Genomic DNA, 26768 nt, shown 5'->3' on the forward strand with positions numbered 1-26768 from the left:
GACAAATTTTTCCACCACAAACTGACTCTTGGGAAACAATCATCTTTAAAGATGAGAACGAAGAAGAACAAAAACGACGAGGACGACGAGGACCCTTTACACCACCTCCCGCGCAAAAACTGGGAAAAAGAATGCGCGCTGAAATGCGCCAACATCAGTCGCACTGGCTTTTTCGTCAACGCGCAAGGGATGAAGATACGATGGTACGCGTGGGATGCCTCCGGGAATGATGGTCACGGGAAAAAGTCGTCGTCGGGAAAAGACGCGAAGAAGAACGACGGACGACGAAGAGCAACTCTTGAAGAAAAGGACGAAGAAAAAGACCAAGAAGAGATCGGCGTGGTGGTCGGCGCGCACGGTTCCGGAGCGCACGCCATGTTTGAATGGCTCCAAAGCATTCCAATGGGAACCGCGAGGAACAAGTATAAAAACAGCTGGATTGAAAGGATGAATAAAAAAGGCTTGACGTTTTACGCGTACGATCACCAAGGCGCCGGGAGGAGCGAATGCGCGAGAGGATGCAAGGCATTTATGGAACGCGAATCGGATTTAGTGGAGGATAACGCGCGGTTTATGAAACTCGTGCGAGAGAGGCACTGTGGTGGGAATACTAATGATGACGAGAATAGTCGCGGGAGTCGAAGAGGGAGTCGAAATAGAAACAGGAGTAGCGGCAACAACGGCGGTAGAAAGAAAGTGTTCGCGGCGGGCGTTTCGATGGGCGGGTTCGTCGTCGCGAGAGCGGCTATCGAGTATCCGAAGTTATTCGCCGACGGTGTCGTCTTATTGTGTCCAATGCTCTCGTTGAAAAAGCTGCGCGCGCACGCGTCGAACAGAATCATTCTGAAAATCTTGCGCTTGTTCTCTATATTCACCCCGACGTGGGAAGTTGGCAAAACACACAAGAACAAAAAGTTCCCGCTCTGTCAAAAAGAGATGGAAGACGACCCGCTCTGTTGGCCGTCCGGCGTCCGAGGCATTCGCGCGAGAACGGCATCGGAGTGCTATTTCGGCACCGTGCGCTTAAACAAACCGGGCGTGATTGAAAAGTTCACCCATCCGGTCATCGCGTTCCACTCGGTCGAAGATCCCATGACGGATTGTTCCGGTTCCGAGTCCTTCATCGAGCGCTGTCGATCGAAGGATAAAACCATGGTCAGATGTTCAGATGTGTTTCATCACGACTTGCAGCACGTCAGCGGGTACAGCGAACCAATCGGGGAGGAGATGTGCCAGTGGCTCACGAAACGAGCGTAAGCGAGCGAGCGATGACATATATATCATCACATATAAAAACATGTATAAAAAGAGAGCAGAAAAGAGAAAGAGTTACGCTGAAAAGTGTGACTGTGGTGATATCGCGCGATAAGTGATACCAACGCGCTTTTCCCACCATCCTTCGTCCACTCTTACGCGAGTAGTCTTCTCGTAAACTTGTACGTTAAATAGCCTGAGAGAGAAAAGTTCTTCACACAAAACAACTTCCTCATTTAAAAAGAAACAACGCACCACCCGCTCTCTGATACTCCTATTCCACTAAATCTACTGCACTACTCGCAAAACACAGAGAGAGAGAATCTTTTCTTTGAAATGAACACCCCCAAGAAATCGACTTTAAGTTAACGCGGCGCAAACTTCGAGAGAGAATGATGAAACAATCTTCTCTCGTCGTCCTCTTCTTCGTCGCATCATCCATTCGCGGAGGAAAAGGAGGAGTTTCCTCCGTCGTCGGCGCCTTTACCGAGGAAGGTTTCAGCGCTGAAAGAAGAAGAAATGACTGTCCGGCTTTGTTCTCTGGAAAAGACTGCGCGGAGGTGAAAACAAACCTCCCGGAATGCGTCGACGGTGCGTTCAGTGGAAAGTGGATTTCTTTACACCGAAACGTGGTGCGTTTTCCCCGAAAAGGAGGAGAAAGGGACGAAGACGAAGACGATACAACAAACGCTCATCGGGACGATTATTGGCGCGTACCGCGAGATATATCGGAAGAAACTGCGTCGTTACTTCCCGAATTTGATATATTTGGGATGATGGGTAATAGAGGGAACGACGAGTATTCTTCGAACGCCGCGGCGGCGAAGTCGTGCGCGCTCGTCTCCTCCGCCGCGAGCATGTCGGGGTCAAATCTCGGCGCGGAAATCGACGCGAACGAAATTGTGGTCAGATTTAATAACGCGCCTACGAGAGGTTACGAAGCGGATGTAGGAAAGAAGACGAGTTTTAGATTAACGAATGCCATCTTTCAAGGGTATCGAGAGAATGAAAAAGAGGCGGTGTTGGCGAAGTGGTGCCAAGATAAAACGAGTCGCGTGCCGTGCGGTAAACGCGAAGAGTTGACGAGTTTGATCGAGAAGAAAGCGCACGCCGTGAATCCGCGTTTTTTTGAGTACGCTAATTCGAGGTACTTTCGAAAGCTCGGCGAACATCCGACGAGTGGCATGGTGATGACGTTGCTCCTGTTGCATAGGTGCGAAAAAGTCACGCTGTACGGATTCAACGGGAAAGGATTGAAAAGCTGGTATTACCCGAAGAGAAGGAAAGGTGAAAATGCACCGAAAAAGAAAGAATGGTTGAGAGAGAAGCGGTGGACGGTAGAAGGAGATTGGATATACGCCAAATCATCGAGTGTGGACGGTATGGAAGACGATCCACTCAATCGAGAAAGAGAAGACTTATTAAAGGAGAACGCAGAAGAAAGTACCGGAAGGCGACGAAGAAGACAAGGAAGACGACGCCGCTTCTCTCGCTCGGCATCCTCGTCGTCGTCGTCGTCCTGGAACCTCCTCTCGTCTCGCGTTCAGCGCAGAGGTCTTCTCCTCGCGAATACCAACAATAGAACGAGCGCTTTGCCTCTCCATCCTCCCGTTCTTTTCCATAGTAGTAGTAGTAGTAGTAGCAGTAGCAGCAGCAGCAGCAGCAGCAGCAGCAGCAAACACCGAAGATCGCTTCTTCACGCCGTCAAAGCCGAGAGAGCGTGCGTGCGCCAGTTGCAGTTACTCGGGTTCCTCGAAGAAGTTGACGCGTAAAAGAAAGAAGGAGTCCGTCGCTCGCAGTAGTATTCGTAGGCTTGAAATTTAATTGAACACTTCGTATTTTGTGAAAACGAAAAGAAAAAACGATCCGATTGCCTGAAATTCCCCCCACTTCCGAAACGACTGTTTGAACGACTTCAGTCGGGATGCTGAAAAAAATAGCCATCGTCACCTTCCTGGGCGCGTCATCTTTGTCCGTCAGTTTTGCGGTCAAGTGCGTTTGATTTATCTCTCTCTTTTAATCTCTCTTTCTCTCTCTGTTGAATGTTAACTGACGCGTCCTCTCTTTTTCCAATTCTCAATCTGAACAACAACAACAACAACAACAACGAAAGGTTTGGCCAAGACTTCACGGACACGTTGCACAAGAAACCAGAACCTTTGAAAGGGCCAGAATACTCTCTGGACGACGAAGGGACCGGGTTGTTCGCGGACGACATGCAGCAAGCGTTCGCGCACGGATTAAAATGCGGGTCGTGCTTTGCCGTCCTGAACGAGACGAAGGCGATGTTGACCGATATCGTGGACGAGGCCGGAGGAGAGGCAGAGTTGACGAGAGAGGAGATGCTGGAGAAATTGTTGGAAAAAGTGGACGAGGAGGATTTGTGCGATCAGATTGGAGATTTGTACGGGGTGAAGTACGAGGACGGGTTGACGTTGGCGAAAGCGTGGGAGGCGCTCGTGACGGCGTCCACGCTGAAGGAGAAAGTGGCGAAAATGGATTTGGACGAGAAGGGTGTGGTTTTGGAGAAAGGGGACATTGGGAAGCACGCGGTGTCGGTGTTGGCGGACGCGAAAGCAGACATAGATTTTGGTTTGCACGGGAGAGATACGGTCGTGAAATTGGAGCAAGGCGAGGCGGAGAGGTTCGATCCGAAACGATTGGCGTATCACATTTTCAAGCAACACGAAATCGAGGACAAGGATTTGTCGGAGACGGATAAAGAGAGCATACGAGAGAGAATTTTAACGCACCCATGGTCGAGTAAGAGGCAAAAGATGGTTTTGGGAATGCAATGCGAAGCGATGGTGAAGAGCGCAACCTTTAAGGATTTGGTGAAATTATTTATGATTGACGAGGAACACCACTGGCAAAGTTGTGCCGGGACCGGCGCGTGTAAATGGAAGGGTGGAATTAAAAAAGGAGATAAGATGGTGAATGAGCACGAAGAGTTGTAAAATGATCTTGAGTTTTTGGCATTTGTATTATACTTACTTTCATTTACGCGCGCGGTACAGTTGTGTGTAGTAAATCAAACTTTTAGGAACCGCCACTCGTAGTTGTCGTACTTTTGCATCGTCACGATAATCTTCCTCTTCTTAGCGATGACTCTCACCGACGATCGTTCGGGGATGATTGTTTTGTACAGTTTCGGTAAAAACACTCTGTACGCCGCTTTGGCGCACACGGCCCAAATCTCAAACGCTTGCTCCAAAAATTCCATCTTGACGTTTTCGCTCTCGATTTCCTCAGGGAGAATGAAATAGATTTTGATTTGAAAGCCAACGTCTTCGTGAGAGTAGGTTTGTAAATCAACTCGCGGAAAGTTTTCGGACGGGAGGAGTTTGGAGACGTCGATGATGCCTACTTTTTGCCACAACACGGGAGGGAGTCGCGGATTTTTCGTCTTGTTGGTTTTCGATTTGTCCTCCAAGGCGTTACCCCTGTTTGACGTATTTGAAGACGACGACGTTTTCGTCTCTGATGCGAATGTTCCTAAACCAATCTCGTACGGGTTCTCCGCGCGCATGCGAAGGCTTTGTTTGTGCGACTTCGTGGAAATTGCGGCTATTTCTTTGCCGGCCGTTCGATATCCCAAAGGCAGAGACGCCACCGGGCCGACGTGTAACGCCGCGTATCGTCCAGAGACGAAAACTGAGCATCTAGGCCATCGACACCCGCCGTTCTCTTTCGCCAACGATACTTCGTTTGGTCCGTGTTCCCATGAAAGAGTCGTTTCTACCAGTTGCGGGTACCCGTTGAAATAATTTGTTTTCGGAAGCGAAGAGAGTAAAGGATCGGTCTCGGCGGAAACGGCGGTACCGCAGCAAATCCAAATTTCGTCAAACACTTCAACTTTGGGCGTTTCGTACGATGCTTCCTCGACTGTCATCGTCAGCGCTTGAAAATCATCGTCGGCGTCGACTTCGATGATACTTCGCGCGCGTTTCGCCGCGAGCTCGCGTTTGGCTACATCGGTCAGTTCAATCGTCGTCGAAAACTGCTTCGTCGTTTCGTCAAAACCGATGGACACGATCTCCGCTTTCTCTACCACACGAAGTTTTGGTGAACTACCATCTTGTTCTGTCGATGAGTTTGTCTTCTTCTTTGATGCGACTGAGTGACTTCTCACGCGCTTCCACGTGACGCCGTTAATCGTTCCTCGCTCTTTCGCTTCGTCTATGAATTTTGCGCGGTACTCAAAATCTTCACTATTATGGAACGGTCGCAACCCTTTCGCACCGAAGTACTCCGGTTCCACATCAAATTCGCGTCTTTTGAAACTTTTTCTGTGTAAAAGCGTGACGGATTTCACTTTACTATTTTCCACCGCCCCAGATGCAACCGATGCCGCCGTCATGCCTCCGCCTACTACCAAAAGCCGCTTCCCGTTTAACGTACCCTCGGGATCGAATACGTTTATCGACTCGCTCGTTTTCACCCGACCATTCCCACCATCTTTCACCACGAACGCTTTCAATTTTTCCGGAACCACCGCTTCTTTCCTCGCGCAACACACCACTACCTGCGCGGCGACGAACTCTTTCCCTCCTTTCGTCTTCGCCAACATCCCGCCTCGTTTCAACAACCCGGGATATTCTTCGTTCGCTTCAATCTTCCTCAAATTCACCACCTCATCCTTTACAATCGGCACGGATTTTAAAATTCCACCGTCCTCGTCGCTTTGAATCTTTCTCGCGCACGCCTCGGCGTACAACCTCGTCGACGGCAACGGCGCGAACTTATCGCTCCCAGAATACGCCAGTTCCTCGTTCCTCCCCATCCTCGAGCTGAAACTTTGAATCGCCATGGAACTGCTCGCAAACGGCGTTTGCGTGATTGGATACCGCACGTGCGTCATTCCCAAACGCATCGCGCGGTCGGCCCAAGATTCCAACCACCCTCCGAATCGATCGACGACGAGCGACGCGCGTTGACGGTTTTCCGGGAAATGCGTCAACGTTGTCAATCCGCATCTCCCGGCGCCGATAAAAAGTAACGGGTAAATGTCTTTTTTCGCCATCTCCGACGGCGAGATGAAGAATTCCTTCTCGTCGAGCACGCCGTCGTTGGAAGAAGACGTCATTTCCTTTCCTCGCGTTCGTCTTCTCGTGACCTTCAGAATCCACGCGCTCCGGCTTTAATATGCAGACAAGACGTGTCTGATCTCGGTCTTTCTTTTTTTTTTCCGAGTGGTAATTTTGAGCGTTTTTTTTTTCATTTTTTTCGAAAAAAAAACAAGAAGGCGAAAAGACACCCAAGAGAAGAAGAAGAAGAAGAAGAAGAAAAGGTTGGAATTAGTAATAGTAACGCTCTACTACGTAAACGTGTGTTCTCTTTCAATTAAAACAACTTTATCTCTTCAAAATCTATTATGTATACAAATAATGCGAAAGAAGTCTTCTTCGTCTTCTGACTCTGACTTTTTTTCTCTCTCTGTTTGTTACCGTCTTGTATATTTCATCTCTCGTCGTCGACGGGGATGTGGCTATGATGTAAGTACTATCTCTCTCTTTTATTATAATATTATTAAACAGACTTGATCTTCAACCCCAAACCTTTCATGGTCATTTGATACTTCGCCGGATCTTCCTTCGCCAAATACTTTTGTAATCGCCCTCGTCGGCCGAGGAGTAACTTCAATCCTCGTTGCGTGGAGTAATCTTTTCTGTTCGCTTGCAAGTGCGCGGTTAAGTTTTCGATGCGCTTGGTGAGCAAAGCGATTTGTAAGGAGGCGGAGCCGGTGTCGGAATCGGACTTTTTAAACTCGGAGAGCTCGTCTAAAGATGGGCGCGAGTTTTGGTCCTTGGCGACGATTCGCATTTGAATTTTACGGCCGGAGGAGGAGCGGACTGTTTCGTTTGATGATGATACGTGTGATAATAAAGAGAGAGAAATGGGTCAGCGGCGGTCACCACATTGGGCGGCTTTTTGAGGTTTTCATCAATGCGCGCGATGATTTGCAACTTTCCATCTGTATTCGCGAACGAGTATAAGCGCATCAAACCCGAGAAATGCGCGGTTGAATACCCTCCGCGTGCGTTTCGAGCGTTTTCGCGTCCGTTTTTTTCTCCATCGATCGTTTCGGCGTCGACAGGAGATGACACCGACACGCACGCCACACCGTGGATAAAATTCACACATTTAAGCGGCGATTCGTGTAAAAAAAAAGAGAGAAAGACACGCGACGCGACGTACCGGAAGAGGAGGAAACCTGCGCGGTGCCTCGAACAAAGCTACTTTGTTGCGTTAAAGAAAACATTGTTTAAGTCTGTGGTCGAAAAGCTGTGTTAGAGAAATGTCGCGTGAAGCGTTTATTTGTGTCGTCTTTCCCTCTCTCTGCTCCTTTCGTCATTTTTTGTTTCCTCTGCTGCAGAAGCTTTCAAATTTCTCATTTTTTGCAAAAACGTTTTTTTTTATTTCAAACAAAAATAAAACACATTTGCATTGACTACGCGTATTCTCATCGATCGAGCGATCACCAGAAGAGGAGCTCTTCGCGAGAAGTGCGCCGCTGAAGGGATTTTATGATGCTCAGTCCAGTGAGCAAAGTGATGGAAAGCCAAAGAGAGGAAGGAAGGAGGAGAAGGAGCTCTAATTTGTTATCCAATCATTTGATCATCGATCCAATAAAAGACGGTTCGGACGGGGTGAAACACGCGAAACATTTCTACATCGATCCCAGGAGTAGATTTAAGTTTTGGTGGGATATCGCGAGTTTAGTGTGCGTCGGGCATTCGGTGATTGTTTTGCCGTTCGCGCTGGCGTTTTTACGGTTCGATGGTAACGAGGAAGAGCCGATGTATTCCAAGGCGATCGGGTACTTGGTCGATGCGTTCTTTTGGCTGGATATTGGCGTCACATTTTATTCGGCGTATTATTCGAGCCGAGGGACGTTAGTGGTTGATTTGAAAGTTATTCGCGAGCGGTACGTCAAGACGTGGTTGGCGTTAGACTTGTTGGCGGTTTTTCCGTTCGAGATTTTCGTTCAGTCGCAATACTCGAAGAACGCGGATTTGTTAAAACTGACCCGGTTGTTGAGGATCACGAGAGTGGTGAAGTTTTTAGAGTCGAGGTACCAAAGTTTGCACGAATCCGCGAGATTATATTCTCGCGCGGTGAAAATACTCCTATTTTTGGTGCTTTCGTTTCATTGGATCGCGTGCGCGTGGCACAGTTTGTGTTCAGCAGGGGCCGACGAGTGGTGCACGTCAGAATACGTGCACTTGCACGATAACGTGTCGTTGCAATACGCGGCGGCGTACCAAGTCGCTACTTCGATTATCCTTTCCAACGACCCTTTGCAGACGTATTCTTCACCGAGGAGCATCCTACCCTTAAAAGCGCTATCATTTCTATCGTTTGTGATGCTCGTGGGTGGAGTATTATACATAATCGCCTTAGGTAACGTCGCCGCTCTCGTCACGGCCATAGTAGGGCGCGACGAGTTACAAAGGAGAAAATTTGAGCAAGTTTCCGATCTCAGCGAACACTTGAAACTACCGAGCGCGTTACATTTGAAAATGCAATCGTATTTTGAATACGTCTGGTTGAGACACCGTGACATCGACGAGAAACGCGTCGAGCATTTCTGCGCGACTTTGCCGATCAGCTTACGAAACGAAGTCTTATTGCACGCCCACCGAGAAATGTTACGAAACGTGCCCATATTTCGAGGTTTGAACGCAAAATGTATCTTAGAAATTGTGAACCGAATGACCTCTATCGTGGCATTACCCGGCGATCTGATCGTGACGAAAGGTCATTCGAACTCTGGGTTATATTTCATTTCCCGCGGCGAAGTAGAAGTCATCGTACACGACGACGAAGAAGAAGAAGAACAAGAAGCGCGGAAAACCGCCCGCCCAAAAATCCTCCTCACCGAAGGCGACTACTTTGGCGAAGTCTCGTTACTCTTAAACACACCAGCCACGGCCACGATCGAAGCCGTTTCCTTCTGCGACTTATTCTACATCTCCGGGCACGATTTCCATCTGGTCAAGGAAGCCAGCCCGGACATCGAGCAAACGTTACGCGACGCCAGAAAAGAGTTGTTCGACAAAGTCGGCGACAAAGCCGGCGACAAAGAAACAAAGAAAGAGAAGAAGATGGAGGAGGAGGAGAAGCAGAATGCGGCGTCCTCATCGTCATCAATAATGTCCGCTAAAAAAAGCTTGCGATTTTAACATCGCATCATCATCATCATCGATGACATCATCATCCCCGCCTGCGCTAAAAGTGCTCAGATCTCACACGTGTGATCTCGGGAAAACCTCAAAAACTCTTCAGAAAAGAAACACAAAATGAACGCCGTTTCTGTACTCATCAACCAGCGCGTACAGTTCTCCCGTTTGGCCTCGACGTCGTCGTCCGAGTCGTCGTCGTCACCGAGACGGTCGTCGTTTACGGAGCCTTTCGCGGCGACACAACGACGTACCATCGCGAATGCGAGAAGCAATCGCGCTCGAATTCCATCGAATCGATTTCCGACGGCGGCGGTTACTCGCAGTCACGGGGAGACGATTCAGACGACGAGACGAACGAGAAAGCATCATCAAACGACTCGAAGCTTTCATCACGATCGCGCGGAAAAGACGGCGGTGGTCACTCGCGCGTCTGCGGCGACAACTGGGGGCGGGGCGACCGCGCACACCATTCCCGGTCTCTCGTCCATGAAGAAAGCAGATTTGGTACGACATTGCGAGGAGCGAGGTTTGGACGCGAGCGGGACGGTTCCGGTGTTGAGGCAAAGATTGAGAGACGCGGTCTCATCGTCGTCGTCGTCGCAACCTTTTGTGGAGGTGGTTGCGGAGGAGGAGAGCGAAACTTTGATCGTCGCGGCTGCTGTTGTCGCGGACGACGTGGAAACCGATGATGGCGATACTACGGAGAGCTACTACGTAAAGGAAACGTTCTCGATTAAAGACGAAGCGGACGACGAGGAGCAAGACGCGATCGCGCGAAGACTCGCGTTGGAATTAGCCGTGGAGGCGGATAACACGAGAGCGAAGGATATTCGCGTGTTACAAGTGTCTAAGGCGGTTTTTTACGCCAGGTACGTCGTTTTAGCGACGGCGTTTAATCGTCCTCAAATGTCCGCGGTGACGTCGAAGATGAGAGACGTGGCGAATAACGAGACGTACAACTTGCAAGTTCCGAAAAATGTCGCCAATCAGGGCGATTGGACGTGTTTAGATTGTCGTGATGTCGTTGCGCACGTGTTTACACCAACCGCTCGAACGTATTACGATTTAGAAGATTTGTACCGAGAATGCGACGAGGTGGAGCTGCCTTTCGAGACCGAACGAATGCACGACGGATTTTACGCCGAGGAAGATCAAGAGTTTTACGAGGACGAAGAGGAAGACGAATCGGAGGATTTAGAGGACGAGTTTGAAATCAATTGGAGCGAGAAGTAAAGGTTGAAGGTTGTTACATGTATATGAAACACGTGCTTACAAGTACACAACACCGCGTTTTAAAGCTTTATATTATTACATTACAGATAATACTACATCATACACATACACGCGCGCAGTCGCTTCCCTCGAGCCAACCCGACGAGGACGCCGACGACTCAGACAAAAATCGCAGAGTCACCCGAACGTGTTCAACGCGCCTTGCTCCTTCTCTAAAAACGTCCTTAACCTTCTCGCGCTCGCCCTCGCCGCCGCCGGCGCCCAACTCTCCCCTTCCTCTTCCTCCCTCGCGTTCCCGAGTTCTCTCCAACTCCCTTCTCGCTCGTCGTCGACGTCGCTAAATCCCATCGGGACGTTCTCTAATAAACACGTCCCTCCTTTCTCTCCTTGGTGTTGTCGTTGTAACTCTTTCGCCTCTTTGACTATACCGTCTTTAAATCTCGTTGCGTCCGATTCGTCGACCGCGCCTCTTTCCGTGGTTATAAAAAGGACTCCAGCGAGACGTGTCTCCTCTTTGGCGATGCGAAGGAGTTGCCTCGCGATCGTCGCGTACGGTGGGACCCCGGTCTTTGAACGCACCATGGCGACTGATTTCGGTTCCGCCAAGGAGTGGTAAAAGTTCGTTTGGGATATGCCGATGCAATTCGCGCACGGTTTATCGTTCTCGTTCTCGTTCGTCTTCTTCGCGTCGTCAACGTCACGCGAACGAAAATCGGACGGAATGGCAACCGCGACGATTCTTTTGTACGGTTCGCACTCGGCGAGGAATTTCGAGCCGGATAATAACTTTCCACCAACGAGTGTGCTTTTGAGACGCGTTCCGCTGCCTTGCACGGCGGCGCGGAGGAGGTATCGCGTGCGTTTCATGTCTCTGATTTGTTTGGATAAAATGGAGACATGTCGTATCTTTTTGTGGGAAATGCGTCACTCGTCGTGTCGCGCGGAAACGATGCCGATCAAACGCCAGTTTCGAGGAGACAACAGAGGTGGTAAAGACTCCTCCTCCTCCTCCTCTCGAGAACGACACGGTTTTGGAAGGGGAGGAATTCTTGCCGTCCTCATCGCCGTCGTAATCTCCGAACACCAAAAGTGGACGAAACGAATGGAAAAACAACTCAAAGAGAAACTGAAACATCTGGAGGATCGACACAAGGCGGAGAGGAACGCGGTCGTGAGGTTACAACATCAGCTGAGACACAAAGTGCTCGACGCGACGAGCAGTTTTGGTGGTAATGGTAATGATGATGATGATGGTGATGAGAAGACGAGGAGTAAAACTTCTCAAAATTCGCCTCAACAGTTTGGACCGGCGATTGCGAGAGCGCAGTCGTGTTTTAGTCGCCGAGCGGGGACGCCGAGACAAGGCGGGTCGTTGGTCGCGTCCGCGCGGTGTCGGCTACATTTTGACGTGGAATTTGTCCCGAAAAGAAGCTTGGAAGGGTTAGAGGAGTATTCTCACGCGTGGGTGATTTACGTGTTTCACGCGAACACGAACGCGTGCGGGACGAAGAACGGAGGCGCGGTGAAAGCGTTGGTCTCCGTGCCGAGGTTGAACGGGGAGAAGCGAGGGTGTTTGTCCACTCGGACGCCACATCGACCGCGACCGGTCGGGTTGAGTTTAGGGAGAATTATTAGCGTCGATTGGGAGCGAGGGGAAGTGACGCTCGGCGGGATCGATTTAGTCGACGGGACGCCGGTTTTGGATATTAAACCGTACGTGCCGTGGTGCGATAGCGTGCCAGAGGCGACGGCACCGAAGTGGGTGACCAGAGCGATTGAAGGCGAGGAAGGAGGGGAACCGTTGGCGATTGGAGAGGTGAAACTCGCGAGTCCGGAGGAGGAGACGAGGGAGAAGGTGAAGCGGGCGTACGAGGAACGGTTTGAAATCGATTCGAAGAAAGGCGGGAAGAAGAGGCGACCTTTGTACGAAAACCCGGACGATTTCTTAGCGTTTGTGATGGATACGTTGCGATTAGACGTGCGAAGTACCAGGGAGAGGACGGCAAAAGTGGAGGAGAGGAAGTTTGATACGTATCGAGTCACTTTATGCGACGTGGAGGTGGCGTACGTGATTGGTAAAGAAGGCGACGGGGTGGTGACCATTGTCGACGCGGTGGCTGTAGAGCCGAGCGTTATTCCAGGGAGCGCGGATTTAGATCGACCGGCGATTACGAGGAACGATAACGATAAATATTTCAAAAAGTGAACAATACGATAGTATACTAGGTTAGATATTTAGTAGTGCTCGAATAAATTACAATAACATCGTGCTCGGGTCTTCCATGTACGATTTAAACGCGCCGAGCCATTTGGCGCCGTCCGCGCCATCTACGGCTCTGTGGTCGCAACTCAACGTCGCCGACATCACGTTCGTTTCTTTGTACATCCCTTCCTTCGTTTTTACGATCTCTTTCCTCGTCCCGCCGACGGCTAAAATGCCAGCTTGCGGTGGATTGACGATAGCCGCGAAGTGCTTGATGCCAAACATGCCGAGGTTGGAAACGGTAAACGTGCCGCCGGAGACGTCTTTACCTTGCAATTTTCCCATTTTCGCTTTTTCCGCTAAACTCTTCACTTCGCTCGAAATACCTCTCAATCCCAAGCAACACGCCGAACGCACGACGGGGACCATCAATCCTTTATCCGTTTGTACCGCCACGCACACGTCCGCGAGCTTGTATCGTCTCACGTGTGTCTCCATCCAACTCGAGTTGACTTCTGGCACCGCTCTCAGCGCCGCCGCCGACGCTTTGACTACGAAATCGTTCACGCTAATCTTTTTTGCGTCTTTTTCCTTCTCTAACAACGCGTTCATTCGCGCGCGGGTGGCATTCACCGCGTCCATGTTCACGTCCACGGTGAGATAAAAGTGCGGCACGGTTTGCTTCGATTCCGTGAGCCTCTTCGCGGTTATTTTCTTAATCGTAGAAACTGGCACCTCTTCGTATTCTGGAAAGTATATAGACGCGTCGAATTCTCCTGCAGATTGTTGTTGTTGTTGTTGTTGCGCGGAAGATTTCACGTTGGCCACGCCGCCGCTGGCGACGTACTCCAACACGTCTAAATTCGTGACTCTCCCGTTTGGACCTCTACCTCGAATCTTCGTATAATCCACGCCTTTTTCCAGCGCTGTCTTCCTCGCCAACGGCGAAATGAACACCCGAGTCTCGTTCGCACCCCTCGTCGCGAACGAAGACGAAGACGAAGACGTGCTCGCGCTCGCCGACGCCGCTACTCTCTCCTCCTCTTTTCTCGTCTCCTCCGCTTCGCTACCGCTATCGTTAAAACTACCGCCGCTATCATCACCTCCGCCTTTTCCTCCAACGTACTCCTTAAAGCTCGCCACATCTTTCTCATCCTCCACCATGACTAACAAAGGCGTCCCGACGTCGATATCTTCCCTCCCTGCTTCGATTAAAATTTTCGCCACGAATCCGTCCTCCATCGATTCCATCTCCATGGTTGCTTTGTCCGTTTGAATCTCCGCGAGAACGTCCCCGGCGGAAACTTTTTGCCCCTCAGAAACGAGCCACGAAGTCACGCCGCCTTTCGTCATCGTCGGCGATAACGCAGGCATGGTGATTTCCTGGAACGACGAAGGCAGATCCGAGGAATACTGTCTTCTGAGACATAGATTCGGACGATGATTTTGATGAAACGAAGACGATCGGACATCAAATCTCATCCTCTTTTCGAACGACAACAACGACGGAAAGGAGGAAAGTATTCGACTTTTTGTCGTCGTTTCCGTCGTCAACAAACTCGTCGTCGAAAGAGTGCTGCTCAGATTGCGTCGCGCTGTAATCCTCGCGATCTGTCGCCGCGAAGACGAAAAGAACATTGTATTTTTAAGTGTTTTTTGTAACGACTGCCAACCAATTTTCAGATCTCAAATGTACTTCTTTCTTATTACTAAAAAGCTACTAAGTGCGCGCGTATTTTTCTAGTGCTAAAATCGCTCTCTAATCAATACGAATCGCCTTCCTTTCTCTCGTTTTCCGCGGAGGTTTGAGTCGGTCTGGCGAAGCTGAATATTTGTGCTGCGAGGTTCTGCGATTCTCTCTGCGAGTGTTTTTGTTGGTTTCGATTAGACGTTTCGGAGGACTGCGAGCGTCCCGTTTTCATCGTCTCCTCCGACGCTTTGATCGAACCGAGAGGCATGATGAACCGCTCGCGATCGAGCTTTTCGGCGAGTTTTTTTGCTCGGAGTTGGTCTAAGGTGAGCGTTTTTGTTTCGCGGGAGTCGTCTTCGGTCTCGTCGGCGCGGTCTCCCTTTCCGCCTCGTTGGCCTCGGCCGCGACCTCCGCGGCCGCCTTTGTTTCGAAAGTCGTCGTCCTCTCGCGGCGGAGGAGGTCCCCGTGCGAGTTTGAGAATTTTGGAACGCTCTCTTTTCGCCAGGATTTCGTGTTGTTCTTTCTCTTTTTCTAGCGCGTTTGCGTTATTCTTCTCTTCGTCGTTCGATCCGCGCGCGTTTCCTGGTTTCGAGCTTCGTTGCTTTTGTTGTTGGTTCGATGCGGCGACAGGTAGTGGCTGAGAAGGTGTCGACGGTGCACCAGTGACTGCTCCTTTTTTCGGAGGAAGCCTCGGTTTCGCTCTCGATGGTTGCATCTCCTCTTCCTCTTGTTCTTCTTCGTCGTCGTCGTCGTCGTCGTCGTCCTCGCGCTCTCCCGCGCGACCGCGTCGTCGCTCCCTCTCCAACTCTTTCCTCGCCGCTCTTTCCCTCTCCTTTCTTTCCATCTTCTCTTTTCTCTCCGCCTCCTCTCTTTCCTTCCTCAATTCTTCCTCTTTAACTTTCCTCTCCTTCTCGAACTGTTTCCACGTCTCGTCGTCGAACGGCTGAAACTTTGGCGCTTTACCGACATCTCCCAAGGAAAACCCGTCGTCCGCGAACCGGCTCGCCGCTTTCATCCGCATCTTCTTCTCAAACTTCTCCTTCAATTTCTGGACTTGGCCGCCGAGAATTTGGAAATTCGCGTCGGTATCCGCGAAAACCACGTCTTCGTTCGTCCTCCCGAGAGCGGAACCCCCAGAAGTAGCCTCGTTCAGATCTTTCACCAAAACCTTCGTCCCCGGCGTCAACTGTCGTTCCCATCGAGCTCGCGCTCGCTCTACGCTCGACCATCCAAGTCTTTCCAGAATGACAATTTCCGAGTACCCATCCGTTGCGGTCACTTTCAACATCCTCCTACTATTCGTGCTCTTCTCTTTGTCCTCCTCAAAGTCGTCAAAATCTAACTCGTTCGCTTTCCTCTCGTCGTTCATTCGCGCTTGCGATACGTCTCTCGCGTCAACTATTTGCCACACGAATGGACCTTCCAAATTTCGTTTCAATCCTTCCTGCGTTTTATTCGGCACAGACGGTAAGAATACCCTCTCCTCGTCCTCTGAATCCTCGTCCTCTGAATCGTCCTCCTCTTCGATGAAATCCATGTTCAAAATCTCTCGTTCGATGGTGTCTCTCGATGTCGTAGTAAACGTCAGCTTTTTCTCATTCACTCGCCACCCGTTTTCTTTCAACCACTTTGAGGTCGCAGAAGAGGCTGACGCTTTCGAAGAGGAAGAATCTCTCGTCATCCTCGAAAAAGTTGTCGTCGTCGTCAGAGGCACTTCTTCTTTTTTATCACTCGCGGGCGAGAAACGTGATGGTCTTTTTGTGCATGTTTTCGCGCGATGAAGATTGTGCAGGCACATTCCATTTGCTTCACTTTTTTTCCCCAGAGCGGCTTCGAGGCACCATTTACAAAGACACAAAGAATAACACTCATGGGTGTTCGCGGAGGACAAACGACGACACGAAAACGAGCGAACAACAGAAGGTCCTCGGTAACACCGACGCCTCCGCCGAATTTAATGGCTCCAGATTCAGAGGACGAAGAGGAAGAGGAGGACGACGACACCACGACGGGGAAAACGACGAGAAGGAACACGACTTCGAATTTCAAAATTCATCGACGGAATGGTGGTCGACACGATGGAGGATCGATCTCAACCGCGGTCGTGTTAACGCTCGCGTGTGCGTTCGTTTGTGTTGGTGTGTTTCTGCAAGCGAGAACGGTCGCGAAAATCGTGAAAGGATCCGGAGTGAGAACAACAACAACAACTGAAAAGTTGGATCCGTCGATACGGAAAGAAGTGCAAAAGATGAAGGAAAAAATGGACGCGCAGCGCAAAGAGATGGACGAAATGAAGAAAGTGGTGAACGAGGAGAAACCGTGGGAATTTGCGATGCAAAAGACGATAGACGCGTGGTATGAAGGGAGCTCCGGGAAGAATAGTAAAGGATCCTGGTTTGGCGTGGGGAAGAGGAAACACGCTTCGTCGTCTTTGCCGCCGTGGCAGGCGAAGGACGAAGAGATTGAAAAAGCGACGGCGCAGTTGAGAGCGGATTTGGAGGATGTGAAGTTGAAGTTAGCGAAGAGAGGTGTGTCGACGCAAACGTCCATGCAAAGAATGACGCACATGTTGGCGGATAAGACGGGTTTGGTGGATTACGCCAGCGTGCACGGTGGCGGGAGGGTGTTGAAACACTCGACGTTGTCCCCGTTGGTCGCCAGAGAGAGCGGGCCGATTACCGCGATGTTGATGTACTTTCGAGGGAAAGCGGCGCCGCACCCGAAATCGAACGAGTGGTTGTTGAAACAAACGTTAGAACCGCCTGGGGATTGTTTAGCCTTAAGAGGTACGAAAGGGTACGTGGACGTGCATTTGAAGGAGAAAATTACGGTGTCTGGATTTACGTTGGAACACGTGAACCCGTTGATTGCGTATGATCGATCGTCCGCGCCGAAAGAGGTTAAATTAGGCGCGTGGGGGATGTTTCCGAAAGTTACGACGAGGAGTAGTACTAGCGATGATAGCAACGATAATACCAACAATGACTACGTTGATGTTAAGAAAATGTCGTGGAGATACGAGGAGTTTGGAAACTTTACGTTTGACCCGACTCACGCGGACGGCGTGACGACGTTCACGTTTAGCGAGGACAAGATAGTCGGCACGACCGATCGCGTGCGCTTCTCCGTGGACTCTAACCACGGTAACACGAAGTGGACGTGCGTGTATAGATTGAGAGTCCACGGAAGCAAGAACAAATGATGATAATATAATAACATTTTTTAATAATACGAAAGTATTTAATAATACGAAAGTATTGTATATGCTCTTAATTATGTAAATCGTCGTCATCATTACAGACTATACGCGTGCTATGTAAACGTTTGTTTCTCTCTCGTAAATATGTATATATAAAGATGTCTAAAGTACAAAAAATCCTCCTCTTCTTCTTCTTCTTCTTCTTCTTCTCTTCTTACGTTTAAAACAGAGCGGTCTTCTTCATTATGCGAAAGAACTCTTCCTCGTTCACCTCCCCGTCTCCATCTCTGTCCGCCTCTTCGATCATCTCTTGCAACTCCTCGTCCGTCATCGTCTCCCCTAACTCCTTCGCCACCCTCTTCAAATTCTTGAACGAAATCTTCCCGGTATCGTCGTCGTCGAACAGTCTAAACGCCTTCAATATTTCCTCCTTGCCGTCTCGCTCGCCCATCTTCGCCGTCATCAGTTTTAAAAAGTCCTCGAACGTAATCGTCCCCGATCCGTCTTTATCCACCTCGTGCATCATTTTCGCGATTTCCTCTTTCTTCGGTTCAAATCCTAACGCTCGCATGGAGACTTTCAACTCCTTCGCGTCGATCGTTCCCGAGCCGTCCGTGTCGAATAAATCAAACGCCTCGCGGATTTCCTGTTTTTGCTCTTCGGTTAATCCTGTCGAGGATGAAGATGAAGTGGTGCCTTTTTTCGCCTTTAATAGAGAGAGAACGTTTTGGGGTCAGTATATAATACACACAAACAAACATAAACGCAATCAATCGCTCGTCCGTTTTATCTTTCGCGCGCGACACAAACACACGCACAAAAGACATCACATTTTAAAAATTGACGGGGAAGAACGAGCCGAAGAAAAAGTCCGTTGACTCTCTTCCCCGATTTATAAGAAAATCTTCAATCACGCGAGAAAGAAGAGAGAGAGAGAGAGAGAGAGATGAACGCAACAAAAACGAAAAGAATAAAAAGAACAACACTTGCATCGTCGTCGTCTTTTCTATCGTCGTCCTCGCAAAACTTACCATGATGATGGTCTTTTACGTGTGTGTGTGTATTCAGAGGCGCGCGAAGCAAACGAAAGAGGTTGAGATTTTGAGTCTTCTCTGGAGTGAGAAAAATTTTCTTTTTTTTGTGAAGAGAGACGAAGAGACGAAAAAAAACATCAAAAATGGCAGCCAAAACGAAAAAAATTCAAAAATTTTGGCTCTTTTTGCTCTTTTCACGTTCCACGTTCACACGCACATACATTTCTCTAAAAATCTCTTTGTGTTTTGTGAGGTGATTTTATACATAGCGCACACAAAAACACGCGGAACAGAAGAGAGAAGTTTGAGAGAGAAGTTTGAGAGGGAGAGAGGAACTTGTTGGCGTTTTTTTTTATCTTCTTCTGTTGCTGTGCTTTTGTTGTGTCGTTTGGACGGAGAAAGAGAGCGCGTAATTTTGAATTTTCGTTCGTTCGTTCGTTGTTTCCCCATTGCATCATCATCATCTCGAGACGAGACGAGAGAACGACACTGTTATTAACAACAACAACTCGAGAGAAAGAGAGAAAGAATAAAAGAGATTTGCGGGTTTGGGCGCGCGTTTTTGTCGATTTCTTCTGCCGCGCATCACTTTCATCATCGATAGAAGAAGAAGAAGAAGAAGAAGAAGAAGAAACATCTAAAAAAAATGCCACCGAAGAAGACCACCACCACGGGAGGAGGAGGAGGAGGAGAAAGAGGACAAATAGGAGGAGGAGACGCGAACTTGAAGCAAAAGTCACCGGCGGAATTTTTCCAAGACAACAAAGGCATCGCCGGGTTTGAAAACGCGGGGAAATCTTTATACACGACGTTGAGAGAATTCATCGAAAACGCGTTAGACGCGGCGGAGCACATCGGGGTTCTGCCGCAAGTGGACGTGTTAGTGGAAGAGGTGACGCTGACGCAGTACGAGACGATGATTGGATTGGACGCGCACGTGAGGAAAGACGATACTTTATACGACGATTTTGAGACGGAAAAGGCGAGAGCGAAACGGTTGGAGAGAGAAGCGAAGGTGGAGATGCAACTCGAGAAGGCGGCGGCGGCGAATGCGAACAAAGGGAAGAAAGGAGGCGGTCGCGGGAACGCGAACTCCTCGAAAGGCGAAGAGAAGAAGTCGTATTTTAAAATCACCGTGAAAGATAACGGGAAAGGTATGGAACACAGCGACATACCGAACATGTTGGGGCGAGTATTGTCTGGGACGAAGTACGGGGTGAGACAAACGCGAGGGAAGTTTGGTTTAGGATCTAAGATGGCGTTGATTTGGTCGAAGCAAACGACCGGGTTGCCGATTCGAGTGAGGAGCGCGCAGCCGGGGCAGAATTTCGTCTCGGAATACGTATTGGATATCGACATCGAGAAGAACGCCCCGAACGTGCACAAAGAGGAGAAGAAACCAAACACGACGAAATGGCACGGCGCGGAGTTGTCCGTAACGATTGAGGGAAATTGGACGAGTCATCGACAGTACGTGTTGGCGTATTTGAGACAATTGGCGATTGTGACCCCGTACGCGGCGCTTGGGTTTCGGTACATCTCTTCGCACGCGGCTGGGAGCGCTGCGGCTAGGAATCAAGACATTCAGTTACACTTTGCGAGAAGAGCGGAGGTTATGCCGCCGTTACCGAGAGCGACAAAGTATCACCCGAGCGCGGCGAAAGAGAATCAGTTGTTGGTGAAAGATTTGTTGTCGAATACGAGAGAGAAGACTTTGAGTGGTTTTTTCAACAAAGAGTTTACGTGCATCAACCGCGAGCACGCGAACCGATTGTCGAGAGAATTAGGGGCGGGATTTTCCGCCAGCATGCACCCGAAGAACGTTTCGGACAAGCAAGGCGCGAGAATTCAACAGCTGTTAGCGTCGGCGAGATTTTCAGATCCAAGCGGAGAGTGTTTATCCCCCGCGGGGGAGTATAACTTACGTTTAGGGGTCATGAAAGAACTCGGCCCGGATTGGATCGCGTCGTACGCGTCTCCAGCTTTGGCGTGTGGAGGCCATCCTTTGATTGTGGAAGCGTGCGTGAGTTTAGGTGGAAGAGACGTGAAACCCGGGTTCAACGTCTTTCGATTTGCCAACCGAATTCCGTTGTTGTTCGAAGGCGGCGCCGACGTGGCGACGAGGTGCGTACAACGTTTGAATTGGACGACGTATAAGATCGACAAGAACAACGACAAGATTGGCGTGTTCGTTTCCATAGTATCCACGAAAATTCCATTCAAAGGTACGTCTAAAGAATACATTGGAGACGAAAACGCGGAAATTGCCGAGGCAGTGGATAAAGCTATCAAACAGTGCGCGGCGCAGCTGCGAGGTAAAATCGTTCGCGCGCAAGCGTTGAAAGATCGACGCGCGAGGAAGAAGGCGTTGACGAAATACGTGCCGGATTGTTGTAACGCGATTTTTACCATGATAGCGTCCGCTGCGGATGCGGACACGTTACCTCACGAAAGAGCGAGGAATTACGACGAGAAAGAAATGTTATGGCCGGTGGATGTTCAGTGGGAGGAGGAAGCGACGCAAAAAGCGCGAACGCGAGAGATCACGGCGGAAATTTTACAAAAACGTTTAGAAGAGTGCGTGGAAAAGATCGATAACGAAGAAGCTTTGGAATTTTCCATGCAACAAAACAAAGACGGGTTAAAACAGGACGTGTTTTTGAACCCGTTCAGTAGTTTTGCGCACGAGTACGAACCAGAGCTTCGTCCGGGAGAAAGCGGCGTCGCGTTTCGATTGTTGAAGAAGGCGCGACTGATTGCCTAATAATACTACGTAAAGTACGAAGAGAGAAGTATATTTTTAGCTACTATTTAGACCGTTAATAATATTGATCACAAACAAACACTACTAATATGTTTAAAGTTATACATGTATACAGAGCTCTATAACACCACTACTAACGACGCCGTTTTTTCCTCTTTTCCTCTTACCAAGCGCCCGGCGCGTACTTGGTCGGATTGACGTAGTTCTCGTATCCCCATCTCGTGTCAATCGCAAACGGCTCGGAAATCTCCCCGGGTCCATCCGCGGTAATTTTCGAAAGTTGAAACTTGTTCATCATCTGCTTATCTCTCATCACGCAACTCAACAGCGCCGATTTCAGAAGCTTCTCCGCCTCTTGCTCCGTCATTTCCTCCTTCCAACTCTCTCTAAACAGCGGTCTCGCTAAATGGTTCCCGAACCCCGTCGCCACGTGATCGTCCACGTAGTGTTGCCCAATCATCCCCACGCACCCTAAAAATGGTTTCTTCTCCACGTAATCCCACCCAGAGATAACTAACGAGTTCCACAACGGGTCAAACTTGTTCCGTCGGTTATACATCACGCGAACGAGGTAGTTATAAATCTCCTTCGGCGTTCTCGGACACTCGTCGTCTTGACAGAAATCCGTCATCTCCAACTCGTCCAACAAGGTTGAAATGTAATCAAAATCCGATAACTCTCCCGTAAACCCAACAACTGTATATTTCCCGACCAGTTTCATCCGTTGAATGCTTTTGTACCGTTTGGTCGACCCGTAGCACGCGAGCGTATCGCACGCCATCAAGACGCCGTCTTTGTACTTGACCGCGAGAACGGACGTGCCGGTCACGTACGGCGTTCTGTTGTTGTAATAATCGGAGAGAAAGAGAGGTCAGTTTTCTACTCGGTTTTATGCGCGTTAAATGATACAAAAGCGACGAGTATTGAAAGATTACGTTGTCTCCGCTTTTTCCGCGTCGTCGTCTCATTCGTCCTTTGAACGAACACTCGTGAGAAGAGATCTCGAGAAATCTCTCTCTCCCTTCTCACCACGCGCGCATAAAGCATAACAAACGGCCAAACGAACCGCTTTTACTGAGGTCGCGTCGAAGAACAACAAAAGATCATCGAGAGACGGGAAAAAGAGGAAGAATAAAACGCACTGCGTCCTCGTCATCACCCCGACGTTGGGATCGATCGAGAACGGTCTCCCTTTCGATCCTTTCCCGAGATGAGGTATATTTTTCCGTAAATCGTACTCGCGTTTGACTTCTTCGTCGTATGCGGGGTCCGCGCCTCTCGGGACGACGCCTGGGCCGATGGAGGAGGAGTGGGATGTGCGCGATGGAATCATTTTATGAGTATTCGTAGTAGTAGTAGTATGCGCGCGCGAAACGTACGTTTTGTCTGTCGCATTTGAGGGAAAAAATGAAGGCAAAAGCTCTAGTTTAGGGTTTTATTCAAAACCCTAAACACAAAAAAAAAGCTTCTCTCCGTTGTGGGGAAAGCGCAGCGCTTACTTGCGAAACCTCTTCGTACTCGCGCGCGTTTCGCGGTGTTGTTGTTTGTGATTTTCGCATTTATATCGTTAGTCGTAGTGGTGGTTTTTATCGTAATCTTGTTCTTGTTCTTGTTTTAATACCACTTTATACTGTGTTAATGAGTGGTGATATTGCGGAAGAGTTTGAAGCGTTCGCCCCGATGGAGGATATCCCTACGGCGAATGCTTTCAACAACACTAAAGAAGAAGACAAAGACAAAGAGGAGAAAAGCAACATGGGAAGCCGAAAATCATCCGCACTGGACGAGCTCAACCAAGACGGGTATTTCGGCCACGCGGACGGGAACTGGATCGAAGACGACGCCGCGCCGTTGGTTTTAATGCAAAAGAGTTCAGGCATGGATTCTCCAACCTTGAAAGAGGATTTGAGAGAACTGTGGAGGTTTTACGGGAGGAAAATCGTGGTGTCGATGCTCGCGGTTGGGATTTTGATCGCGTCAATCGCGATTATTTCGATGCAAACGACGACGAGGACGTCGTCACCGAATGGAGATACGCATAAAAAATCGCCGTGGGCCGGGTTCGATATCTCGCCGGCGGAGTTGCGATGGTATTGGGGGTATGCGTGGGAACGGATTCCGAGCGAGTGCGCGATGCCGGAAGCGCCGTACGAAACGGACGATATCGCTTTTTCAGACGAGGATGGGAATGAAATCGACGGTATTTTGGGGAAGAGAGAAGGGAATCGAGTGAATGGGATGGTGAACGGGATATCATCGGACGAAGAGGCGATGTTCGCGGGGACGGGGAGATCGAGACGAAGGGCGTTGGATATGGTGTTTTCGAACGCGAAAAGATGTCCGTTGGAAACGATTCAGTGTGGTTTTAGCGGGGCAGTGAGCGTTAAACCGCAATCGTTCGGAACGTGTGCGATTGTCGGACCGGCTATTTATAAAGGGATGAACATGGGACCAAAGATTGATCAACACGACACGGTGATTCGACTAGCGAGTATGCCGAACGAAAAGTTTAAGAACGATTTAGGCGCGAAGACGAGCGTGATTTACGCGACTGGGGAGCAAACGAACGCGGACGATAGTTACACGCCGTTTGGACCGGTGAATTCGAAAACAGCGGTCAGAGATGGGTGGGTTCCGGATAAATTTTGGATCGTCGAGGACGAGAAGCACCAAGAGGGCGAGTTGGACGGCGTCAACGCGCACGACGGGAAACCGGTGTTGTGGGTGAACAGACCATTTCCATCCGCGACGAAACGGAACTACGATTCCGATTTACAAACCTTCGATTTTCGGTTTTTCGTGAACCGCGTATTAGCCGCCGCGCACGAAAAAGAAGACATGGGCGATGCCTGGTTCACGTTAGGCGCCGACGACGACATTCCGGACACGTACAAAACCCAAGACCACTACGCGTTACTCTTCAACGTCATGTTCTCCGGTTTGTGCGAAAGTATTCACGCGTATGGGTTTGGATACCGACCTTTGAACTCCGAGGACGAAACGCTCGCGGTATCTCAGGCGTATTACGACGATAACCCCGCCACGAAAGCGCACTTCGCGTTGTTATCCGATAGCTGGAACACTTCGAAACGAGACGCTTTGTTAGCGAAAGCGTTGATGACGAATAATACCATTTGTTCCTACGGCGCGAGTTAAGATGAAGATTATGTTGATAATAATAAAACACAAAAGCGCTTTTAAATAGGACTATCGCATAATCATCACGTTCGCACTTTCAAAAGCATCATCAAAAGCACTCGATGACTCCGCGTTCATTTTTCTCGCAGAGAGAGTCAAAATTACACCTCTAAAATCTTCAGTAAATGCGTCCTCGCGTTTTGCGTTCAGCAGCGGAAGCAGCAGCGGCGGCGGCGGCAAAACGACGCGCGCTACCAGTAAATCCAACAACAACAACAACAACGCGAAGTATTGCTGCGATGTACGCCTCTCCTTCTTCGTCTTCTTCCTCTAAAAGCATCCGTTTTTCCGGCGGCGAATTCGTTCGTTCCCGAAAAGCGAATTCCAAAAGACTTCCCCGCTATGCTGCTGCTCTTACTGCGGCTCGCTTTTCTGCGCGTGGGACCACCATCGAGGAGGACGAGGAAAAAGAGGAGCAAATGAAACACCTTCGAATCGATCAAAAAGGAATAGTTTCCGACGCCGGCGTCTACACAACCAAAGAGGAGAAAATGTTCCTTAAAAACGCCATCCAATTAAAAGGAGGCAAAAATGCCTTCATTTTAGGCATCGAAACGTCCTGCGACGACACCGCGTGCGCGATTGTCACGAAATCCGGCCACGTAGTTTCGGAAGCCATCAAGTCGCAAGTGTCCATACACGAAAATTGGGGCGGCGTGGTACCAACTTTAGCGAAAGAAGCGCACCAAAATGCCATCGATGATGTCGTGGAGGAGTGTTTGCGCAAAGCCGGGGTGACGGATATCGGGAAGCAAGTGAGCGCGGTGGCGGTGACGGTGGGTCCTGGGTTGTCCATGTGTTTGAGAGTTGGGGTGAGGAAAGCGCAGAAAATTAGCGGGGAATACGGGATACCAATCGTTCCGGTGCATCACATGGAAGCGCACTGTTTGGTGGCGAGAGTGAAGGAGGAAGAGTGGAACGCGAATAGCGAGGAGGAAGAAGAAGAAGAAAATGGGGGGGTTGCGAAGTTCCCGTTCGTCGCGTTACTCGTGAGTGGTGGGCACAACGTGCTGTTGAAAGTAGAAGGTGTCGGGAGATACACCATATTAGGTCAAACGTTAGACGACGCCATAGGTGAAGCGTACGATAAAACCGCGCGACTTCTCGGTTTGCCCGTCGGTGGCGGCGGCGGTCCGGCGTTGGAAAAGTTAGCCAAAGAGTACGAAGAGATAGTTTTAGAACCGCGACGAGAACAGTGCAGAAAGGAAACGGAACAGGAAGCGCACATAACGGACGAGGTGTTTGAGAAAATTGTTAGAAAAAAAGTGAAGAATCCAATCAGATTTACCGTCCCGTTGCGAAAACGCAAAACGTGCGATTTCAGTTTCGCCGGATTGAAAACCAACGTCCGATTGGCCATCGAAAAGCACCTCGGTGCGGTCGTCGACGAGTCGATACCAGAACAGAAAGTGTTACCTTCCGAAAACTGGGACGGCATAGAAAACCGAGAAACGCGCGCCGCCATCGCGCACGCGTTCCAAACCGCCGCGGTAACGCACCTCGAAGACCGCGTTTCACGAGCTTTGGAATGGGTGGAATCCGACGGCGTCTCGCCAACCTGCCTCGTCGTCGCCGGCGGCGTCGCATCCAACCAAAAAATCCGAAAAAAGTTACTCCAAATCGGTGCAAACCATTCCATCGACGTCGTCTTCCCAAAGCCTTCCTGGTGCACCGACAATGGGGTCATGGTCGCCTGGGCCGGCATCGAAAGACTCAACTTAGCCTTAGGCGTGGAAAAACCCGTCCCGAGAAACAGCGAAGCGTTTGCGAAAGACGAAAAGGACCGAGACGTTCAGGTGCGGTTAAAACCGAGATGGCCGTTGGGTGAGATGGATGAGAGAGCGATCGGTGAGGTGAAAAGTAGTAAAGTGAGCAAGATGGCCAGGCCTTTGGGGAGCAGCGACTGATCAAAGCAGATTGATGATGACATTGTTGTAGTATTAATTGTATAGTAACTTCCTTCACAAATTCTTCCCCTAAAAGTCATCATCATTTAAGAGAGAGAAA

General features: G+C 49.7%; 17 protein-coding genes across 17 annotated transcripts; 10 read left to right on the forward strand and 7 right to left on the reverse strand.

Annotated features, from left to right (window-relative positions):
- Window positions 1-51: 51 nt before the first annotated feature.
- Bathy03g03600 (predicted protein) lies at window positions 52-1257 on the forward strand (the record flags this gene model as incomplete). The annotated part of the gene is made up of 1 exon (XM_007514073.1): window positions 52-1257. The coding sequence occupies one exon, from the start codon at window positions 52-54 to the stop codon at window positions 1255-1257; it is 1206 nt and encodes a 401-aa protein (XP_007514135.1).
- Window positions 1258-1646: 389 nt separating this feature from the next.
- Bathy03g03610 (sialyltransferase) lies at window positions 1647-3026 on the forward strand (the record flags this gene model as incomplete). The annotated part of the gene is made up of 1 exon (XM_007513862.1): window positions 1647-3026. The coding sequence occupies one exon, from the start codon at window positions 1647-1649 to the stop codon at window positions 3024-3026; it is 1380 nt and encodes a 459-aa protein (XP_007513924.1).
- Window positions 3027-3296: 270 nt separating this feature from the next.
- On the forward strand, window positions 3297-4211 carry Bathy03g03620 (predicted protein; the record flags this gene model as incomplete). The annotated part of the gene is made up of 1 exon (XM_007514300.1): window positions 3297-4211. One exon carries the CDS (start codon window positions 3297-3299, stop codon window positions 4209-4211), a length of 915 nt encoding a protein of 304 aa, XP_007514362.1.
- Window positions 4212-4285: 74 nt separating this feature from the next.
- Bathy03g03630 (COG2072: Predicted flavoprotein involved in K+ transport (ISS)) lies at window positions 4286-6340 on the reverse strand (the record flags this gene model as incomplete). The annotated part of the gene is made up of 1 exon (XM_007514317.1): window positions 4286-6340. The coding sequence occupies one exon, from the start codon at window positions 6338-6340 to the stop codon at window positions 4286-4288; it is 2055 nt and encodes a 684-aa protein (XP_007514379.1).
- A 443-nt stretch (window positions 6341-6783) lies between these two features.
- Bathy03g03640 (30S ribosomal protein S15) lies at window positions 6784-7077 on the reverse strand (the record flags this gene model as incomplete). The annotated part of the gene is made up of 1 exon (XM_007513837.1): window positions 6784-7077. One exon carries the CDS (start codon window positions 7075-7077, stop codon window positions 6784-6786), a length of 294 nt encoding a protein of 97 aa, XP_007513899.1.
- A 704-nt stretch (window positions 7078-7781) lies between these two features.
- On the forward strand, window positions 7782-9440 carry Bathy03g03650 (unnamed protein product; the record flags this gene model as incomplete). Its single annotated transcript, XM_007514031.1, has 1 exon — window positions 7782-9440. One exon carries the CDS (start codon window positions 7782-7784, stop codon window positions 9438-9440), a length of 1659 nt encoding a protein of 552 aa, XP_007514093.1.
- Window positions 9441-9557: 117 nt separating this feature from the next.
- Window positions 9558-10673, forward strand: Bathy03g03660 (predicted protein; the record flags this gene model as incomplete). Its single annotated transcript, XM_007514323.1, has 1 exon — window positions 9558-10673. The coding sequence occupies one exon, from the start codon at window positions 9558-9560 to the stop codon at window positions 10671-10673; it is 1116 nt and encodes a 371-aa protein (XP_007514385.1).
- Window positions 10674-10850: 177 nt separating this feature from the next.
- On the reverse strand, window positions 10851-11540 carry Bathy03g03670 (unnamed protein product; the record flags this gene model as incomplete). Its single annotated transcript, XM_007514391.1, has 1 exon — window positions 10851-11540. The coding sequence occupies one exon, from the start codon at window positions 11538-11540 to the stop codon at window positions 10851-10853; it is 690 nt and encodes a 229-aa protein (XP_007514453.1).
- An 82-nt stretch (window positions 11541-11622) lies between these two features.
- Bathy03g03680 (predicted protein) lies at window positions 11623-12857 on the forward strand (the record flags this gene model as incomplete). The annotated part of the gene is made up of 2 exons (XM_007514210.1): window positions 11623-12786; window positions 12819-12857. 2 exons carry the CDS (start codon window positions 11623-11625, stop codon window positions 12855-12857), a joined length of 1203 nt encoding a protein of 400 aa, XP_007514272.1.
- A 70-nt stretch (window positions 12858-12927) lies between these two features.
- On the reverse strand, window positions 12928-14358 carry Bathy03g03690 (pyruvate dehydrogenase complex dihydrolipoamide acetyltransferase; the record flags this gene model as incomplete). Its single annotated transcript, XM_007514327.1, has 1 exon — window positions 12928-14358. The coding sequence occupies one exon, from the start codon at window positions 14356-14358 to the stop codon at window positions 12928-12930; it is 1431 nt and encodes a 476-aa protein (XP_007514389.1).
- A 281-nt stretch (window positions 14359-14639) lies between these two features.
- Window positions 14640-16103, reverse strand: Bathy03g03700 (unknown protein; the record flags this gene model as incomplete). The annotated part of the gene is made up of 1 exon (XM_007514173.1): window positions 14640-16103. The coding sequence occupies one exon, from the start codon at window positions 16101-16103 to the stop codon at window positions 14640-14642; it is 1464 nt and encodes a 487-aa protein (XP_007514235.1).
- A 240-nt stretch (window positions 16104-16343) lies between these two features.
- Bathy03g03710 (predicted protein) lies at window positions 16344-17768 on the forward strand (the record flags this gene model as incomplete). Its single annotated transcript, XM_007514321.1, has 1 exon — window positions 16344-17768. One exon carries the CDS (start codon window positions 16344-16346, stop codon window positions 17766-17768), a length of 1425 nt encoding a protein of 474 aa, XP_007514383.1.
- Window positions 17769-17985: 217 nt separating this feature from the next.
- Bathy03g03720 (centrin) lies at window positions 17986-18592 on the reverse strand (the record flags this gene model as incomplete). Its single annotated transcript, XM_007514032.1, has 2 exons — window positions 17986-18471; window positions 18584-18592. 2 exons carry the CDS (start codon window positions 18590-18592, stop codon window positions 17986-17988), a joined length of 495 nt encoding a protein of 164 aa, XP_007514094.1.
- An 853-nt stretch (window positions 18593-19445) lies between these two features.
- Window positions 19446-21563, forward strand: Bathy03g03730 (DNA topoisomerase VI subunit B; the record flags this gene model as incomplete). Its single annotated transcript, XM_007514269.1, has 1 exon — window positions 19446-21563. One exon carries the CDS (start codon window positions 19446-19448, stop codon window positions 21561-21563), a length of 2118 nt encoding a protein of 705 aa, XP_007514331.1.
- A 163-nt stretch (window positions 21564-21726) lies between these two features.
- Bathy03g03740 (predicted protein) lies at window positions 21727-22896 on the reverse strand (the record flags this gene model as incomplete). Its single annotated transcript, XM_007514137.1, has 2 exons — window positions 21727-22402; window positions 22706-22896. The coding sequence occupies 2 exons, from the start codon at window positions 22894-22896 to the stop codon at window positions 21727-21729; spliced, it is 867 nt and encodes a 288-aa protein (XP_007514199.1).
- A 305-nt stretch (window positions 22897-23201) lies between these two features.
- Window positions 23202-24719, forward strand: Bathy03g03750 (unknown protein; the record flags this gene model as incomplete). The annotated part of the gene is made up of 1 exon (XM_007514023.1): window positions 23202-24719. The coding sequence occupies one exon, from the start codon at window positions 23202-23204 to the stop codon at window positions 24717-24719; it is 1518 nt and encodes a 505-aa protein (XP_007514085.1).
- A 167-nt stretch (window positions 24720-24886) lies between these two features.
- Window positions 24887-26668, forward strand: Bathy03g03760 (predicted protein; the record flags this gene model as incomplete). Its single annotated transcript, XM_007514401.1, has 1 exon — window positions 24887-26668. One exon carries the CDS (start codon window positions 24887-24889, stop codon window positions 26666-26668), a length of 1782 nt encoding a protein of 593 aa, XP_007514463.1.
- Between the last annotated feature and the right edge of the window lie 100 nt (window positions 26669-26768).

The sequence above is a fragment of the Bathycoccus prasinos genome (assembly GCF_002220235.1).
Source record: "Bathycoccus prasinos genomic : Chromosome_3".
Classification (NCBI taxonomy): domain Eukaryota; kingdom Viridiplantae; phylum Chlorophyta; class Mamiellophyceae; order Mamiellales; family Bathycoccaceae; genus Bathycoccus; species Bathycoccus prasinos.